Raw genomic sequence first — 21,157 nt, forward strand, 5'->3', positions numbered from 1 at the left:
TATACAGCATAATAAATAATAAATTGTATAGTCCCTATATATCGAGAGTGCCCAGTATCTTTATCCAATTTTTTTACCCGCCCAGAGGAAGGGCGATTCCTCTTTACTGTGAGCACCTCTACCTCGATTGTGTGTCATCCTTGTGCGCCACATATTTTCTCATAGTTTCTTATAGATGCCTTTTTTCATAGTGCTAATATCCAATGCCGTAGATATAATGATTATCTAAAAAATTGAACCATAAATGTTTTTCGTCATGATAACCTGTAATTCTTTTATTTATAACCCGTTATTACTGATGAACTAAACACAAGGGATGCGTGCTGTGATACATGAAAATTATCTTTATTCAAATAATAATCAAACACAGTTTTAAATATTTTGTGATGAAACAAGTGAAGAAAGCTTGTGACAGATCTCAATGTCCAATTCTTTACAAGCCATAAATATTTCATAAGCTTCAATAAATAGATTCTCTGGTCCAGTTTAGTTATGATTCACAAGTTGTAGCCTCAGCATTTCGAGGACAGAAATTCCCTGAATATTTATAATACTTTATAGGAGTGGTCAGGTAGGCACTAATGAATTCAAGACTTGCCCAGATTTCCCCCAAAAAATTAGACATAAACATTCAAGACTCTGCCCATCATAGCAGCAAAAGAGAGATTTCTTATTGTGTGTGTTAATGTGGAACCATCTTCTTCCTAATATTTATAATAGTTCAGGCCCTTTTGCTGGTTATAGTCGACCTCAACACAGATTATGGTGACATAGCGCCCCCCAGTGTCCATAACACTAATAACCATTATTAGGCTTCCAGTTATATCTTTGGCTCATTATTTTGTACTTTATAACTTTTTTGTTAATGTGTCAATTTTTTCCCATTGGATACATATAAGTATTATATATCAAGATGATCTAAAGAAATTTTTTTTCACTGTGATGCTCAGATCCGAAAATATGTAAAATATTAAAAAAAATATTGTAAATTATGTGATCAATGGTGATAGCTTAACAGGCCCTTTTTTATTCTTTTGCTTTTCCAGTTTTCAATTATTATTACTTACCATACCACAAATACCATTGTCTCTGTTATAATTCTACATGGTTTTAAACAGGTATACAAAAGGCATAGGTTACTGAAATGGTTCAGGCGGAAAAATAATCATACACACAATTTGTTCAGTAATATATATGTAGAAACAGCACCAAATACTGTTTATTAGGGCTCACGCACGTGACCATATCCGTTTTGCTGTCTGCAAACCGCAGATCCGCAAAACATGGATACCAGTTTCACATGTCCCGCACTATTGTAGACGAAATTATTAGGTCCACATCCGGTCCGCAGAAAATGTGGATCAGATGCGGACAGAAAATACATTTGTGTGCATGAGCCCTTAAAGAGAATACTTATTCCATTACTAGGAGAAGAAAAGGTATTTTTTGGATGAAGTGAGGATCGTGTCCCCCTAGATTATTTAATTTATTTTACTAAATGTATTAACACCTGCTAAGATTTTTTAGTGATTAATGTACATACGGTAGTTTATAGCTAGTGAAATAAATTAGAATAAATAATGCAGGGGTGCATGATCTTCACATGATCCCTTTTTTATGGTGGTCATTATTACATGTATTTGGGATTGTGGAAGGGGTTGTCCATTGATATGTAAATAAAATGTAATCAATTTATGTTTTTGGTTGAATTACAACATTTGCACATTCCAGGTTGCTGTCAGTGAATGAAAACATTCTGGTTTATGCCTAGAGGCTGAAAACCCCATGCAGATCTATTGCTACTTTCCCACAGCTGAGACTTTACGGCAGTGCAGTCTGCAGGCAGCAGGTTATAGAGCAGGAGGAGCTGAGCAGATTGATATATAGTTTAATGTAAAAATGATCCAGCAAAACGTGTAAGTTATTTATATATCTGCTCAGTTTCAGCTCAGAAGTCATGTGGGTGGTCTTATCAGTGACTTACCTCTGAGTGCACACTCATACAAAGATCATTGTCAGTCACTGATAGGACCGCCCCATATAACTCCTAAGCTCAGAATGATATAAATGTATAAATTACAAGTTATACTGAATCATTTCTAAACTAGATATCAATCTGCTCAGCTTCTCCTGTGCTATAGCCTGCTGCCTGCAAATTACTCCACATTTTCATGATTACAGGTTCCCTTTAACTCCAACTTTGTCGACCTCACTTTAAACAGCAGAGGCTCAGGGCTATTGCCTGCGATCGGCCATATGTCTGATCGCAGACATTTAATCCCTCAGATGCCATCGTTGGATGTGACGAAATGTGTGAGCCGCACGCTCCTGCTCCTATCAGTGGTATATTCCAATCCAGGCCTGCAGGTGGCAGCACTGCAGTGGAACATACTGAATGCTGTATTTTGCCATGGATAATTATCCATTCAGAATACATTTGGCAATCGAATGACTGCTGGTTATAGTCACCTAGGGTGACTTAAAAAAGTGGGGAAAAAGGAAAACATTTAAAAAAAAAAAGTAAAAAAGATAAAAGTCAAAATCACCCCTCTTTCCCCAAAATAAAAACGAATAAACAAAAAAAAAAACATAGGCATAGCGGAGTCCAAAAACGCCTCAAAAAATATTAAAAGTGATCAAAAAGTCATATACACCCCAATGAAACGATTAAGTACAGATCGTCCCGCAAAAATGAGCCCTCACACAGCTCCATAGATGTAAAAATCAATAAGTTATAGGGGTTAGAATATGGCAATAAAATGCAAAAATAATTTTTTTCCCCAAAGTGATTTTTTTTTAATTTAAGTATTAAAATACAAGAAAAACTTTACAAATCATTGTAATCATACTGACTGGAAATTGAAGGTAACAGGTCAGTTTTACCGCAAAGGGAATTCTGTAAAAGCAAAACCCATAAAACTGTGGCGGAATTAGATTTTTTTCCCCAATGCCACCCCATATGCAATATTAAATGGTGCCATTAGAAAGTACAACTTACCCCACAAAACATCATGCCTCATACGGCTATGTGAAGGGAAAAATGAAGTTGTGACTTTGGGAAGGCGGGGAGAAAAAACGAAACCGCAAAAATGGAAAATCACCCATTGTGGCCTGCAGGCTAATAACTCAAAACTACTAAATACTTACACAGTGGGGGGACTTTATCTATGATATCCCCTACGCTGCCAGAGAATTTGCTAAACTAAGGGTCCATTCACACGTCCGTTGTTTCTTTCCTGATCTGTTCCGTTTTTTGCGGAACAGATCTGGACCCATTCATTTTCAATGGGTCCTGAAAAAAATCGGACAGCACAATGTCTGATTTTTTTTCAGGACCCATTGAAAATGAATGGGTCCAGATCTGTTCCGCAAAAAACGGAACAGATCAGGAAAGAAACAACAGACGTGTGAATGGACCCTTATAGTGAGGCGCAGCCCTCGTCATATATTAGACGCCTCCTCTGGCAGTCCGTGCACCTAGACTGAAATCTGCAGAGGCTCAGAGCGACCATAGATTTCAGTCTTCTTTTGCAGCAGAAAACTAGCGTAAAAGCCTTCCCTCCCCGCGCCTCTCCTGCTTTTCAGAAATCGTCCAGGACGGCGTAGAAACACCACTTGCGTATTGATTTAGCCTTAATTGCGTTTAAAAAGTTTACAAACACAGGGTTTGCAACTTTTTTTTTACGCCAGTGTGGAAATCTGTGGGCTCAGGGAGAGATTGGTGCCTTGTCCAGCTGACAGGACTGCCTTGACTGGAGACATTATGGCATCTGGGAGTAGGGTTACTTCTGTAGGGGCCTGTTTCAGCCACTGGATGCAAACGGGAATGATTCTATTCACTCACAGAAAGCAGAGACACTGAATGGTAATCAGTTGCTACTAGAGTAGACATTTGCAGAATTTGTAAGACTGGCCAAAGTTTAATAACTGTCAGGCACATTCAACCTACTGGTTTTTGGGTCTCCTCAGCGCACAAGTTGGTTAAACATTGTATTCTTATACAAACATGTTCCCAAAAAGTTTATTTTTTTAAATCTATTTAAAATCTAAATGTATATGTCTGAACCTGGGGTCTCCGCTTTGGATAATCCTTGCTTTAAGCAGATTAAGCAGATCACAATATGCGCTGTGTCCAGACCCACAGTGATCCTGAAGTGTCATATTGTCTGTTCAGTATAGATGATGATTTTACGGGCCTTTACGATATACCTTAATTGTCCGAATTAAAGATTCCTTGCCTCCTTCTGGGGCCCGGACCCCTCTTCCTAGGGATGTTTGTTGTAAAACTCTGCTTGGTAGCTATTGGTTTGTACTTTTCTGTATTATTTTGTGAAATAGAATGAAATGTTATAAAAAATATTACAATTTCCTGTAGTGCCACCACAGGAGAAAATAGCAATACACAAAACCCATTCAATTCAGTGGGTTGTCTGTGAAATACAGGACTGAACAGGCCCTCTAGAGCAAGAGACTGTGTAACCACCGTCCACCCAAGAAATAAGGACCTGAACCCAGGACCACCCCTATTAACTCATAATTCTGTAACAGGGGATATGATTAGATAACCCCATTCAGTTAATACTGCAGCTCAGCTTCCATAGCCCAGCACAGACGCTACACTTTAATTGTAGCTGTGCTTCTAGCTCCATCCAAAGTGTAAGTGCCAGAAGCTACAGAGGACATCTGATCGGCGGGGGTGCCAGGTGTCAGATCCCCACCGATCTGATATTGATGACCTATCCTTATTATAGATCATAAGTATCATTAACCCTTTAGGGACACCCCATCATGTTAACAGCTCAGCAGTAACCTACTGTACACCACTAATTCCCAGTGCTGGTCTACTTGTAACACACCTGAAGTCACTCTGAGCTGTAAATTACATAAACACACAAATTTATATAAATATTCTTTGTATTTTGCGTTTCAGACAGATTGCTGGTGAACCAGTTTTTTTTAAAGTAGTAAAAAGTTAAAATTCACATTATAAATAGGGTAGCAAAGTTAAAATGCGTGTTAAAATTGCATCATATTATATACATATTGACCAGTGAACTTAACTGAACACGTTTCGCCATGTCCCGTGTCGGCTAGCATGCACATTTCAGACGTGAGGTGGACTTTATTTCGGGGAAGGAATGCTAAGGATTGTCCTTAGGAATTAAATACTTTTATTAAATAAAACTCATACAGAAGGTTTCTAGTAAATGGTCAGAGAACGCAGAGTTAATGTGAAGTGGCCTGATCGCCACACACATTCATATTAGACTGTAAAAATACCGTAGAAGGTCTGTGCTTCGTATGAAGTGTCAAGAAGCTCATCATTGGTTTGCAAACAGAAAACATTACAGACCACAGCCGTAGTTTACACTGGCCATCCATTCCCTCTATGTCATTTGCTTAGTTTATCTGCATGTCATAGTAAAATAGTACAGGAGGTGTGTGAACTGTCCTCGAAACAATGAGGAACACAGATGTTTTCTTTTTCTGTGAGATAGTCTTCAGCAAGTATGTATTAACACATTTCTGTTACTAAAGGCCAAGTACAAGTAGGTAGGTAGCCGGCAAAATCCCCCGAGTGGCTGAATAATGGCATTTGCCCCGATGTGTATATATATGTATCATGTATTATTATTTAATAGAGAACATTACTAGTGCATGGATTTGCCTGGGCACCTTCCCCTCTATAGGGTAAGTTATTTGTATGACTGGCATGTAATATTTTGGCCATCCAGGGCTGCTATCTCTGCGGTTCCAGGATGGCAGTCATTAGAGAATACTTGTCATATACAATAGTCAGAAGGCCATGTTTGCAGAAACAGCTGGTTGTTATGTCCTTTGCTGTTTCTTTATGGAAGTGAATGGGACCTCCACAAACAGTGTAGCACAAAGAGCTTGGCCGTTCTCTAATCCTCGCCATCTCGGCTGCTGCATGTGACGGGTATTCCAAACTCGTTGAGATGGGAATACCACTATAATGGACTCGGTAACTGGTGATGAGCCCTCTCAACATCACCCTGTCCCTCACTCCTCTCTGTGTCAGCTATCTTCCCTTTTACTTCAGTGTGAATGCTGCTTATCTTGGCACAGGCAGTATAAAAGGCCTACCGTTCATAGCTACCAAAGCATCCCCTGTCCAGTGATAATATGGCAAATGTGGCAGTCGTTTATACATCTAGAAGCCAATGTGAAAACTATAAGATTTCATCAGGAATTTTTTGCAGAGACAAGGCACAAAAATATAAATATATTTAAATCACATCCCGATGATCCTCTTACCTTCTAGTTATTTACATAGTATAGACATAACCCACAGTAATGTACGACCAGAGATGAACGCTGAGGATCCTGGGCCCCAAGGCAAAAACTGTAACATGGCTCCCCACCTACCACTGGGATTAAACATTTATTTAGGCTTTACCATGTATATAAAAAGCTTTTTACTGTATATTAGGGCCAAGGTACATTAACGTGACGATTTCCGTAGGACACTGAGCTGTTTACATTTATAATTATACTGTGACATTTTAGAATTTTTAATTTTTATTGAAACTAGTAACAGCAGTAAACCAGTGCATTGCTGTTCTGTCAAAATACTGAGAAGCTGATAGTGAAGTGAGCGCGATGTTTCCAGTAGTAGTATTGCTTCCTTTATAACAGAGACATAATCACATCGAAACACCTGAATTCATTTGACATCAATTCCCATGCATTTTCACTCTGAGGTACTGGTCATTATAATACATTAAAGTCTGGATGAGTTAAAATTCTGTAAGAAAAATAAATCCCTGAGAAAATCAGAATCTTATAAAATATCCTCTATGGTAAAATATGCATTTACAAAGGCACAGAGGGGCTCAATTCTGCATATGGAAGCCAATTCATGCAAGACTTGTAACGACAATTTAAATCACCCATTTTACAGACTAAAGCTTCACCTACACTATTCCCCATAACGATTCAAAAATTTTGCCCTGACAATGGAAGATTAATAATTTATCTTTTCTTGAGGCAACTTGTATTTCTTAAATTGCATTTTGCAGTTTTTTGAATAAGTTACAAATAAGGCAAGGAAAAATAGTCTGTGGCTTTACTATTCTGAGTGCATACAAATAATAACCTTCCTTACTGCATATCTCATCATGTACAGTAGTCATCATCCTGAAGAAATGTCGGTCAAATCTGTTGAACATTGAATGTAACTGATGCTTCATAGTCAGCATGTTGGGCGTATAGCTTGGTCTTGTTCTCCTCAATGTTTAAGGACACTTTAACAAGCTGACATGCATATCCCTTGTACGCATCGTTCTTTTTACTTTCTGGATTATTTCACAGTTCATACGACCCGAATTGCTCTTTCGTGTACAGGCCATAACAAGTAGTCGGTAGGCTAGCTTCTCAGGGTTTGCTTCTCTGAAACTGAGGAACGATCCCAACATCCTCAAGCGAAACAGTATTTTCTCTGTCATTCATATCTGGACCATCTTTTGCCAACCTTGATAAATAACACTGTGGAAGAAGTAAAAACATCAACGTACTCGTTAGTATAACAAGCTATAATCTGCATGTACTCCATCACTGCGACGCTGCACTGGACTACTGGCTGCTAGATTCTGCTTAGTCTACATGCACACGAACGTTAGGGCTCCGTGCCCATGCTGCAGTCGTGTGCATGTAGCCTTACACTAGAGTTAAAGGGGTTGTCCAGGTTCAGAGCTGAACCTGGACATACCTCCATTTTCACCCAGGCAGCCCCCCCTCACATGAGCTAAATTGCACAGGGCAAAGGCATTTTTCTGAGTTCCGGTGACGTACCGGGCTCTCTATGGGGCTGACAGGAACCCCGGTGACGTCACCGGCACTGATGGGCGGGATTTGGCTCTGCCCTAGCCAGTAAAACGGCAGAGCTAAAGCCCGCCCCTCAGAGCCGGTGACGTCACCGAACACACTGCTGGGCGGAAGTTACCGCCCGGCAGTGTGTTATTGAAAACACAAGAGCCCGTGCCCTGCGCGATCTAGCACAGGGCACTGGAGCGCATCGGAGCATGAGATGCTCCGATGCTAGGCTCAGGGGGGCTGCCGGGGTGAAAATAAGGGTATGTCCGGGTTCAGCTCTGAACCTGGACAACCCCTTTAAAGGGCTCCGCTGGACTGATGGACATCACTGTTTCATCGAGCATCCCTGGCCCTCGGGTATGGTATGTGAACCGGGCAGGCTGCAGTACCAGGCAAAGCCACATTGACAGGCAAGCTGCTGTTTCTGAGTCAACAGCTGAGGGGTCGACACTTATTTGAGTACCGCAGTCCTTTCACTGTGCCGACTGATTGTTTCCCAGAGGTATGACCCCCCCCCCCCCCCACCAAACATATATTAAAAAACACTCCAGGATATTTTTTTTCTTTCTTTGCCTATATAGTTCAGGGTAGGCTATTATTAAACGATAACATAAAGGTTCTTGTGTATACTTGGACATATTGATCCTGCAGCAATTTTGCAATTCTTTGCTAAATAATGGAATTCTTCCAATAATAATTGTATGTTTATTATGTATCACTATCATATAAATCATGTTATATATATTTTAATCCCAATATATTTATTATAAGGTCTTTGTGATAGTTGTTAACTTATATGTTTTAGACACATATTTATCCATACACTATGTGCACTTATTTTTTTTTTATGCACTGTTCAAACTGGATATGCTTGCAATTTTGCATCCTTTCAGTTTAGGCGTCCTGCCTCTTCAGGTGCGGCTTTTGCCGCACACCACGTGACGATGTGGTCCTGGCACCCATATATTCATGTTTATAATGTTTACATATGTATTGGCACATGGAGCACATTTCCTTGCATCTTGGTGATGTTTTATGTATATGCCTTTTTGTATATAAGGTTGCCATGGCTATGGTACTCTTCCTGCTTGGCACACATAGTGACTAGGCTTCTTGGTGTGACGTCATCATCATGCGATGAGGGTCATGTGATAGTGGATGACACACACCTCATTTAGGGGGTTGGACTGGGTGGTTAAGCCGATCCTCTATGATATCCAGTGAGTGCACAATGAGTTGTGACCTAGCTAGGCTAGGGAGACTCTGTCATGTGCTCAGTCACCTGACATGCGGGTCATGTGACCCAGCTTTCCTGTGTGTTAAATGCTACCTGCATATGTGTAACAGAACTCTGATTGGCTACTATGGGTATTCAAAGAGTGTAGAGACCCTCATGGAGTTATCCGTCTGAGGAAGCAACACAAAACACATGTTGGGGTATCCGTTTATGTCATATTTGGGTCTGTATTATGTCTATTGGCTGGTTATTTTTTGTGTATTGTGAGGCAGTGATAGGCCTCATACATGATAGTGGTGTAGAGGGGGTGGATATTTCAGTCCACACTCCTATTCCACCACAGGTGAGTCCAGCTGAAGGATAAATCAACCCTCAGTGTAGAAGTCCAGGGGAGCGGAAGTGATCTTTGAGAGGGGGAAGCCTGCAGAGGCTCTGTGTGGTCTCAGCCAGGAGGGCTGAGGGGCCACGAGGCTGTGTGAGGTCGGATCTGTCCCCTGTGCGGGACTGTGCCTGATGAGCTGAACTGCTGAGTGTCAGAACCTGATACCCTGTTTGTGAACTACGCTCTATAGGTGAGATAAAGATGACATATGTATTAGGTAGAGCCCAGACGGGCAGGTGTTTATTTTGGTTTGTTTGTGCTGGTGCTGAAGTGCCAGAATAAAGCACAGTTTGGACTTAAACCCCGAGAAGGAATCTGTCATCGCCGCCTGCTTGAAAGAGAGATCCCTTACATTATAGAACCTGCACTATTAGGATTTTGTGTCCATTCCTGCATTTGAGATTCTGACCCCCACTAGGCAATCACCTTGTTAATGATGTGTCCTTTGATTATATCAGTTTTTTTTTACATAATGTCATTTCAATAAACATGGTATTTGTTTTTAATAAATCATAGAAGTTTGCTGTTTTGCTAGTTGCATTTTGGCATATGCACTTTACCCTTGCAGCCCATGTTGTTTAGCTGTTTTAGTTAATGTGTAATTTGTGGGATGTCAGCCATCTTGATTCCTTCTCCTATCAGAAATATGTTTCTAATGAACCCTACATTTCCCATCATGCCTGACTTTGCAGAGACAGAGGACGCAGAGTCTCACCACACTGCACTGCTCTGTGTCCTCTGAGGGCAGCCATAACAGATCAGGGGCACAGCTGTCGTCGACCACACATTGCAGGGTCTCCATGTATTTTTGTGTGATGCAGTGTGAAGACCAGTGTGAATACAGCCCATAGAGCTACACTGGAGAGTGAGAACACACACATAGTACAGGCAGTATAAATCAGGCATATATATATAACTGCAGCTAATCACTGTATGCACTTTCCTATTATATATATATATATATATCTGCACTCCTGGTCCTTTAGATGGGGGACACAATATATTTTAACAGAATACAGAGAGACACAGCGGGTGGTGAGGGGCCTGAGAGCTGCCAGGAGGGATTTGATTGGGGATGATGTAATCCAGAAAATCAGCTACACCGGAGAGACTGAGTTCCTCTTTACACATTAGAGCAAGCTCTGTGCCGCGGACTTGAAGTCACATGATCAGATTCCCATGATGGAAAGGTTCAAATGTATGGATGCCACCATGCTTGGTGCACACATGGACGCCTCGCAAAGCCACAGCGGTAGCCTGCTCACGGATTAGGCTACTTTCACACTAGCGTTTTGGCTTTCCGTTTGTGAGGTCCGTTCAGGGCTCTCAGAAGCGGTCCAAAATGGATCAGTTTTGCCCTAATGCATTCTGAATGGAAAAGGATCCGCTCAGACTGCGTCAGTTTGCCTCCGTTCATCACCATTCCGCTCTGGAGGCTGCCTGCATCGTTTTGCTGTCCGCCTGACGAAGCAGAGCCAAACAGATCCGTCCTGGCACACACTGTAAGTCCATGGGGACAGATCCGTTTTCTCGGACGCGATCTAGCACAATAGAAAACGGATCTGTTCCCCATTGACTTTCAATGAAGTTCAAGACGGATCAGTCATGGCTATAGAAGACATAATACAACCGGATCTGTTCATGACGGATGCATGCGGTTTTATTATTGTAATGGAAGCGTTTTTGCAGATCCATGACGGATTTGCAAAAAACACTAGTGTGAAAGTAGCCTTAGCTCCATTCAACTGAGCAAAAACGAGAGAGGGTTTGTATGAAATCACAGCACAGCAGTTTCTGGCGTGGGATACACTCTGGATTTTTTTTTGCGGACAGAATCCTCCTTTTGAACCTACCCTTAGCGTGACAAAGTCCCCTCTTGAACAGACAGAGCTACTAATGCCTTTCAGGTGACAACATGGGTGTATAAAAGGAAACAGCCAACCCCTCTGATGTCACCATGATATATGTGTGCTCAGCTTAGATGTTGGCTGCTGATGTCGTCTGCTACTCTGAGCCTTGTATATTACCTAGGGATAATGACAGCACAGAGCAGAAACCTATTGAAAATGACAAGTACGCCAACTGTCTTGTAACGTCCCTTTCTGGGGCAAAGCCCAGCTAATGTCAGCTACTTAAACCTTTCAAGTGAAAGCATCTGTCTACAGTCTCACTAGCACTGGGCTTATGGATTTAATGAGAAACAACATTTTAGAAGGTGGGATATTAGAACTTCCCCGGAGTGTATCATTAGAAGACAATCCTTTGGGAATACAGAAAGCTTTCTGCCAGTGATATCATATATCTTTCTGTACAACAGTGCCATTTCTCCTAATGACACGAAGCAATCTCTAAACAGTTTGGAACATCATGGTCCGGCGAGCGTTTGATGTGATGAAGTAATATATGCTGCCATCTAAAATGAGATTACATAGTAACCTTTGCTGGTATTTTGCTTAGCACAGTGCACACGCTGCACATCGGTTTTATGGTGTCTTCACCAACAACGTTTAGATGTTTTTTTAATGGTAATACAATATAATCCCCTGATTCAAATGCTAGATGTCAAAACAGACGTCTAGTTAGTGAAGAGCGACTTCGTCTTACTGCTACAACTCTCAAGATGTAGGCAGTGTGATAAAACCGGGACACATTTTTCAAGCTTTTTGTGGCCAAATTAGTGTAAGTTGCAAAATATAAATGGCACAAATGACATGCATCATCTTCAGTGGTATCCATTACTTTTAGCAGATTACTTTATCAGTTTTGAAAAATGCAATAAAAGGGAGATTGACTAAGAATTTGCAGTAGGAGACATTAATAAAAATGGGTTCACACACGTTGTAAATGCCGTGGATTTTCCTCAGCAGAGTTTTAAATAGAAAGTCTTTCGCTTCTACACTACAAGCAAAGTGGATGAGATTTTAAACATCCCATCTACATGCTGGGAAAACCCACAGCATAAGGGCTCATCCACACAACTGTGTGCCAGCCTTGTCCATGCTGCGGACCGCAAATTGCGTAAAACAACAGGCACCTAACCAGCTATGGAGCTGGCTCAGCTTCCGAGCTGGCACCGTGTATTAAGACCCAACGTTTGCTGTACAGGTCAGGAAAGGGTTAAAGAGAATGTGTCAGAAGGGGTTAAAGAGAATTGAAACATATTTCTAATGTATTTAGTTACTATTTTCTGCACATGATTGTGGTGGCGGCCATCTTCCCTGAATACTCTGCTCTGTTGTCAGCAGTTCAGAGATGCTTTACAGCAGCCCCATAAACTGTAGGGAGCTGTAGTCTGGGGATCACATTGCATTCTGGGAACTTCTATGAGGGAGTGTTGTGGGCATACTCTGTAACCTGTGCGAGGTCACTGTGCAGGGAGGGGGAGAAGGTGAGCTGTGACATTACATATTGTGAATAGTGTGTTCCTGCATAATCTACAACCCCATTTCCAAAAAAGTTGGGACCTAGTGTCAGGAGGAGAGGGACCACCCATCTTGTTATCAGCTCACAGTCCAAATGCCTGCATTTCTGATAGTATGGGGTTGCATTAGTGCCTATGGGGTGGGCAGCTTACACATCTGCAATGGCACTATTAGTGCTCCCATCCTGACAACATCTCTTTCAGGGAAGGCCTTGCATATTTCTGCAAGACTATGCTAAGCCACATACTGCATCTATCACAACAGCATGAAGAGTCCGGGTGCAGATCTGGCCGCCTGCAGTCCAGACCATTCTCCAATACAAAATATTTGGCGCATCATGAAACAAAAAATCTGGCAAAGATGACCCAGGACTGCTGAGCCGCTAGAATCCTACATCAGACAAGAATGGGAAACATTCCTCTCCCAAAACGCCAATTGGTCTCCTCACCTCCCAGACATTTACAGACTGTTGTTAATAGAGGAGGGGGTGTTATACAATGGTAGACATGGTCCTGGCCCACCTTTTTGGGATGTATTGCCGCAATCAAGTTTTTAATTAGTTAATATTTTTCAGGAAATGGTAAAATGTCTCACTTTCACCATCTGATATTTCTGTTGTGAATAAAATATGAGTTTATGAGATTTGCAAATAATTGCATTCTGTTTTTATTTACATTTTACCAGCAGTCCAACTTTTTGGGAATTGGGGTTGTACATTAAGGTGTTAACCCGTCCTTTTAGGATAATGAGATGACTGCTGATAATTGAGATAATATTTTAGGATTATGTGTCACCAGCGACCTCCCTGTCCAGCTGTTTGCCCAGACACATAGCTCTGGTTCCCCTGATGAAAACTCTTGTTTTTCATTTGTTGATTTGAAGCTCCATTCCTGAGTTATTATACCTTTTCTTAATATGCAAATTAGGCTTTTGGAGCAATGAGGGTGTCACCATTGTTCCTGTTGCACACAAGCTCCGCTCCAAGTTCAGCCATTTAACCCCTTAGATGGCGTAGTCTATAGCAACTGTTGCATCTAATTGGTTTCAGAGTCTAGGGGCTCTCTCTTTCTCCCCTGGCAGTTGGAATCCTAACAATGGTCCATGCATCTGCCAAGTGTGGTAGCCTATTAGGCCCTCAATGAACACAATCTGATCAGCCGTGTGACCTGTGCTCACTCTTTAGAAGCACAATCTGTACTTTCCAATTCTTTATTATTTCTTTCCACAATTCGTGGCTCGCAGGCCTTCCTTTTCGTTCCGAGAACGCTGTGCTGAATCCTATCCCATACTGCCCAACGTTTCAGGGGTTGCGTGGTATGGGATAGGATTCAGCACAACATAGTCATTTTAAAAAGACTCTCTATGAGCCCAACGTCAGCAGGGAGAGACAGAGCTCAGCTCAGATCTAGTGATCGGCAGCGGTCCTGGACCCCCCACCAAACCAAATTTTAAAAAGACTGATATTACTTAAGCCAGCAAGTCCTCTGTTTCCCTGCAGTGCCATCACAGGGAAAGTGAAACATTACAACTTGTCAATGAAATCCATAGACTGTCTGTGTAGTGTTCAAACCTGCTGGGTCTTCCAGCACAGGACTTGCTCTTTCTACTTAGTCTAAAAAAGAGAGTGCCCCCATTAATTCCTAAAAACTCCTAATTTCTTAATAAGGATAACCCTTTTAAGGCTGTGGCATCTGTGAGATATTTATAAAAATGTTGTGCAGCAGGGTTGATGGGTATAACCTTTCATATATACAGTACAATGCGCACAGCATCAGTTTTTTCCTTATGAAACTATAGCTTTAGGACTTGTCACTTTGTAGGAGAATAATGCCACAGCAATGGAACTCCAGAGTCTCTGGTCTGTGATTAATCAGTCTCATATACCTAGTGTTTCTGTTCTAAAAAGTGCCAGTACAATATAATACCTGCAGGTTTTTGTAGTGTACTCGGCTCCTACAGTGAGAGGTTTTCGCTGCTTCTTCACTGGTGTAGAACAGACCACATAGTTTGCAGTAGAATCCAGTTCTAGGAACTATAAATTCAATACCTATGAACAGAACCAAATTACATTTGATAAACAGCACTGTAAATCCATTTACACTTTTTGCCTTCCACTCTTTGAATCCAAATAACATTAATTTCTGTGATTGGACAGTTAGTTAAAAAAGTATGTGTTTGTTATAGTGAAATTCTTGTATTTTCTATGAAAATGAATAGTACATACCTAGAGGGATATTCAGCTCGGTATAGACATCATCCTGCTCCCAGGAAGGCGAAGAGTACATTTCTTTTGTTTCTAATTCTGAACCTTCAGGAGACTTCCCTTCTGTTGGTAAAGAATTGCTTAGATCAGATTGGGGTACATAATACAGAAAAACATGTCGCGTACAGTGATTCAGTAACGGTCTAATGGCAGCATCAGCATCATACACAGGCGAATGAAGGAAATACAGCGCTGTTTAATTTACCCAACCCTATATAAGCTGTACATCAGCTGGACACAGGTTTTACGGTCCTTTTTATGCTGGTCAGTTTATTATTATTATTATTTATTATTAAAGCTCCATTCATTCCATAGCGCTGTACATATGATAAGGGGTGCACATACATAATACAGACAATTGCACTAAGCATGAACAAGACGAGTTACAGACTGGTGCAGAAGGAGAGAGGGCCCTGCCCGCGAGGCTTACAATCTACATGGTATAGGAGAAGGACACAGTAGGTGCGGGTGAAGCTGTTCATGGCGCTATAGAGGCAGCAAGATCACTGGTTGTAGGCTTGTCTGAAGAGGTGGGTTTTCAGGTTTCTTTTGAAGGATTCCACTGTAGGTAAGAGTCTGATATGTTGGGATAGTGAGTTCCAGAGTGTGGGGGATGCACGGGAGAGATCTTGGAGTCAATTGTGGGAAGAGGTGATAAGAGGAGAGAAGGAGGTCTTGTGAGGATCGGAGAGTGCGTGTGGGGATGTATCGGGAAAGTAGCTCAGAGATGTAGGGAGGGGACAGGTTGTGGATGCCTTGTATGTATTTGTTAGTATTTTGAACTGAATTTGCTGGGCAATAGGGAGCCAGTGAAGGGATTGGCAGAGGGAAGAGGTAGAGGAGTAACAGGGTGAGAGGTGGATTAGTCGGGCAGCAGAGTTGAGGATAGATTGGAGGGGTGCGAGAGTGCTAGATGGAAGGCCGCATTTTCACAGACTCACAGTTGAGGAAAGCGTGGATGTGGGAGATGTTTTTGAGTTGGAGGCGGCAGGTGGTGGAAAGGTCTTGGATGTGCGGTCGGAAGGAGAGGGCAGAATCCAAGGTCACTCCAAGGCAGCGGGCTTTGTTGACCGGGGAGAGTGTGCAGCCATTGATCGTGATAGAAAGGTCTGTTGGGGGGGTTGAGCAAGATGGGGGAAAGATGATGAATTCTGTTTTATCCATGTTAAGTTTTAGAAAGCGAGAGGAGAAGAAGGAGGATATGGAAGATAGACATTGTGGGATTCTGGATAGTAAGGTGGTGATGTCTGGACCAGAGAGGGAGATCTGTGTGTCGTCAGCGTAGGAGTGATACTGAAAGCCATGGGACTCTATGAGATGTACCAAAGGAGCAGGAGTCAGATGAATGGTTATTAGGTTTAAGAGGTTGCAGAAATTTGTAGAAGAGATTTGTAGTGGAGGTAGAGGTGATAGTGGGGATTTGCTGAGGGGGGCCTGGATTTGGAGAGATATTACCAGCAATAAGGAGAAGCAGAGAAAGTTTACAGGCAGTTATTGGAAAGGAACCGCTCATTCCTAATAATTGCCTGAGCAGAGTGGAGAGCACAGTTACAGGCAGCCATCATCCTCTGAGGACATCACTGGTTCCCATAAAGATTCATTGTTTGTAGGCAGCAGTTTACTCAGGGTGATGTGCTGCCAAGAAGCAAAGATTTTAGGTGCCGGCCGAAAGATATAATCAAACATCTGGAGATCACAGCACATTTACTCTGGACCATTATTCGGAATGAGTGTTTTTACAAGCACTCAGCCCCAATAATTGTCATGGTGATTGGCGGACCCACCACATTTATTACACCAGAATATCATAGCTGACATTGAGCGTGCTCCCATTGATAGATTCAGCATATCACTCCGCTGGACCATTTTACTAAGACTGCCATATGAAACACCAGTCTTAGGAGATCTGTCCCATAGTCTGACAATGAACTCCAGACTACAGGGTAGCGTATAAAAAAGGCAGTCTGCATTTCCTAACGGATTTACAGGAATAGACAAGATATTCCTGGCAGCCCATGTGTGTCATCAAAATGATCTGGCTGCTAAAAGGAGAGGTTCTAATAATAAGGCCATACATTTGTGTAGGTTCAGTGCTAGATATTTTACATTTTAGGAGAGAACAGCTTTTAATGGAATTTATAAGGGAGCTGAAACACACGCCTGCAACTGTGATGGCTAAACTACACTGAAATAGATGATATTAGTGAGAGAAATGTCACTGGACATCAGCTGCTCTGTCCAGTCTGTCAGTGACGGCAGATGAGAAAAGAATACTGGGCTGGAAGAGACTCATCTAATGTGTGGTCTGTACAAGTATTGATTGCACTTAATATAGTTTGCACATGTTTAATTAATCACAAGTCACATTGATGTACCATTAGATATTGAATATACAGTAGGTGATACATCGTCGTTCATGTCAAAAGTTAGATATCATTTATCTGTCATGGAGCGGTCAGCACAGAGTGTGCCGTTTTCAAAATTATTTTTCTACATTATGTGACATCAGCCAAAATATACAAAGACATCATTGTCAACCTACTAATCAGTGGCGTAGCTAGAAATGACTGGGCCCCCACCCCAGTAATTTTTTTGCAATCCCTTCCTTTCATGCCGCCCCTATTCCTGTGGCTAGTAAAGATCGCTCTCTCCGACCAGGCCCGGCAGCTGTTCCATCCGTTTTCTACACTGTCTATACTGTCACTGTATCTAATTTCATTGCGTAATACTGTTGAGTGGGACCTGACCAAATCTTTTAGTCCTCCTCCTCCTGGATGGACCCCTTCTGGGTCAGGGCCCCAAAGCAGTCGCTTCCCCTATAGCTACGTCCCTACTATTAATGTGTGTCCCCACAGGGTAGGAAACTGTATAGAATACATTTTAAAGAAATTACTCACCCTTTAAATGTCCAGCCACACCAGCGCCGCGGCACCAGTTACTTCTGGTCCAGCTCTGATGACATCACATTCTGCAGTCAGTCACTGGCCTCAGCGGTCACATAATTCTCATGCACATGTGAGCTCTGAGGCTAGTGATTGGCTGCAGCAGTCAAATGAACAATGAATGTGACGTCATCGCTGCAAGACTCTGAAAGGGTGAGTATTAGATCTTTCTTTATTTTATGCTATTTCCTGTTTTTTACAAATCTCCGACAACGCCGTTAAGCTGACAGATCCTGCTCTCTTTAGTTGTAATATACTGTATAGTAGAAATCCAGTCCCCACGAAGTTATGAGTGGTAGTGGTTGAGGTAGTGCAGGTATAAACTGGACAGAGACACAAAGCCGCATCCTCAGCTGCAGCCCAGAGAACAAATCTATAGTGTATACATGTATACAATGCACTACTACTATATATCACTAAACATACAAAAAATGCCATAAAAACAAGTTATTAACATTCTAATTCCACAAGTTCTGTATACTGGAATAATTTCATGTGGCTTACCGGAAATGGAGGGCTCTCTTTCTCTTTTATTTCGCCTTTGCTCTTGGTTGTGCACATCCATCATTTTCACACTGCTGTCTGCAGGAGAGTCTGGTCTCTTATCCAGTTCTGGACTGCCCTTATCTATATGCATAGGTGTTCCAGAATCTGCAATGTCACCTATACATTCTGGTGCAGGTTCGTGTCCGTGGACCCTTTTAGGGCTTTTGTAATTCTCCTCCAGTTGATCACAATTATCCTTAGGATTCACATTTACATCAGGCACATCTGCAACCGTCTCACAGCAGCTACTGTCAGGACTTGCACTTCCTCTAAGAGATGTGCAGCTCGTTGCTCCAGAGGAGCTCTCACTCCTGGTTCTTTCACTAAACCGACATTTTAAAGTCACAGTGTCAATATCAAGTGCACACATCTGAATACAATTCTCGCTTTCCTTAGGGACAACTGGAACAATTTCTTCAAGCTCTGTAATGTCTGGCTCCACAATTAGATCATCCTCGCCCACTTCATCTACTGTCACAAGTTCCTCCATGTTAGCTGGGTACCAGCTGTCGCCTTCTAGGTCACTTCCGCTGTCCGAGTCCTGCTCCTGTGAATACAATAGATGCAGACAGTTATAATTGTAACTAAAACACAAAGTAGTATTCATAAGTGCTGTATTCATAAGTTTAGAATATTTTAAAGAATACACATACAGTAAAACACAATGTAGCTGATTGTGGATCACTAGATTAAAGTAGCTTTACTGGTCAGTTAGTATTAAACTTCATTTAAAGGGAACCTATCATCAGGATATAAGGCCTTTAAACTGCCACAAACCTTCAATCTATGATGGTAATACATTGACAAGGATGCCTTTGTGTAATCTGGTCGATGCAGCATAACGTAGAAAAATAACTTATATATATTTATATTAGGCTACTTTCACACTCACGTTTGGTGCGGATCCGTCTTGTATCTGCACAGATGGATCCGCACTGATAATGCAAACGCTTATATCCGTTCATAACGGATCCGTTTGCATAATTCATTAAAAAAAAAGTCGAAGTCAAAACGGATCTGTCTTAACTTACATTGGAAGTGAATGGGGGACGGATCCGTTTTCAATTGCACCATATTGTGTCAGTGAAAAACAGACCGGACAGTGTGCTGTCCACATCCGCATTTCCAGGGCGCAGCCCCGATCTTCCGGTCCGTGGCTCCCGAAAAAAGTTGAACATATTCTATTCTTGTCCGCAATTGCGGACAAGAATAGGCAGTTCTATGGGGGTGCCCGGCCGGGTGTATTGCGGATCCTTAATACACTACGGACATGTGAATACAGGTGGGCTACTCTGCACATTTTCCACTGTGGAATAGCGGGCAGAAAATATGTAGTGTTCACAGCAGCAGCAAAGTGAGACTCTACAAATTCTTATCCACACTGTGCAGGAAACAACCTTGCTGAATCCACCTGAAGATTGATCTGTGGTACATGTACAGCGTTAGGTGCTGGGCTTTAATCTGGAAAAACATGTACAGCACAGAGTTAAAACAACTGCCCATGCAATCTAGCAGGAGCAGAGCAGGTGCGGTCCCGCTACTGCCTTCTTTCCTCAGTGCATAGTGCTAGAGCAGCCTTTTCCTCTATTGGACACAGTGTTCAGGTGATCGCCGAATGACTAGGGCAGAGAAGAGCTGCTGGGTTTAGTCATTTCACTGTAATTTTTACCCTCCTTAGGGTACCTGAAGATGCAATCCTCTAATTGCTTATACCATAGACTTCAATAGAATACTATTGCAGCCTGTGGGAGTTTTACTGGCTGTCTATTGAGCCATGCTGCTGGCACAGCTTAATGGGCAGCTTACTGTGACAGGCCTGGGAAACTTCACAGTGCTCGAGACTGTCATAACAACCGATTGAACCCCCTCACGATTGGAAGACAGAGGGAGCCCCCTACTTCTGTGTAACCATTCAGATGCCACAGCATCTATTGTGTTAAATGACCAGGTCACTTGCCCTGCATCAAAATGGATATTGATGCAGGAAAACCCGGGACCTGCAGAGCCAGCGTTGCAGCAAAGGAGCCAGAATCTAGTGGCAGGGAACAGGTAAGCATGATCACCAGCACGGGTCCGGCAATGCTGGGGTCTGAAAAAAAGGATGGACAGCCCCTTTAATAGAATCCCTGAAAGGGAACCTGTCATCAACTTTATGCTAACCTCACTGAGGGCAGCATAAGTGTCATGCCCTGTTCGGACGGTCTGCGGAGGTCTGTCAGATTGGCAGCACGTGTCTAATTTTTTGTTTTGGAATCGTGCTGGATCCGCCTTCCTTCGGGTGCTCTGGGTGGGGTCATTGGCTTAAATTGCTTTCACTCCCATAGGGCCGTGCGGGTTATAGAATTCAGTCTGGCCTTGGATTCAAGGAAGGAAGGATGGATTTTCTGTTCCAGCTCAGATAAGTTTGGTTTCTGTTTTTGTTATTTGCGGTCTAGGCTGTTTGTGTGTCTTCTGTCCCTTCTCCCCTTTCACCATCTCAGGGATTCTAGGGTATTTGCAGTCCAGGCACGAGGACACATTATTCCTACC

The 21,157-nt window shown here is 42.3% G+C and overlaps 1 protein-coding gene across 1 annotated transcript in view; it reads right to left on the reverse strand.

Annotated features, from left to right (window-relative positions):
* Window positions 1-3,424: 3,424 nt before the first annotated feature.
* RBM20 (RNA binding motif protein 20) overlaps window positions 3,425-21,157 on the reverse strand; it is a 218,507-nt gene continuing 200,774 nt past the window's right edge. Inside the window, exons 11-14 of the mRNA XM_044299840.1 lie at window positions 18,587-19,175; window positions 15,102-15,203; window positions 14,803-14,924; window positions 3,425-7,509 (exon numbers count right to left, since the gene is read on the reverse strand). Of these exons, the coding sequence (XP_044155775.1) occupies window positions 7,399-7,509; window positions 14,803-14,924; window positions 15,102-15,203; window positions 18,587-19,175 (924 nt within the window). The 3' untranslated portion in view covers window positions 3,425-7,398. The remainder of the gene's footprint in view (window positions 7,510-14,802; window positions 14,925-15,101; window positions 15,204-18,586; window positions 19,176-21,157) is intronic.

Source organism: Bufo gargarizans, chromosome 6 (genome assembly GCF_014858855.1).
Source record: "Bufo gargarizans isolate SCDJY-AF-19 chromosome 6, ASM1485885v1, whole genome shotgun sequence".
NCBI classification, from domain to species: domain Eukaryota; kingdom Metazoa; phylum Chordata; class Amphibia; order Anura; family Bufonidae; genus Bufo; species Bufo gargarizans.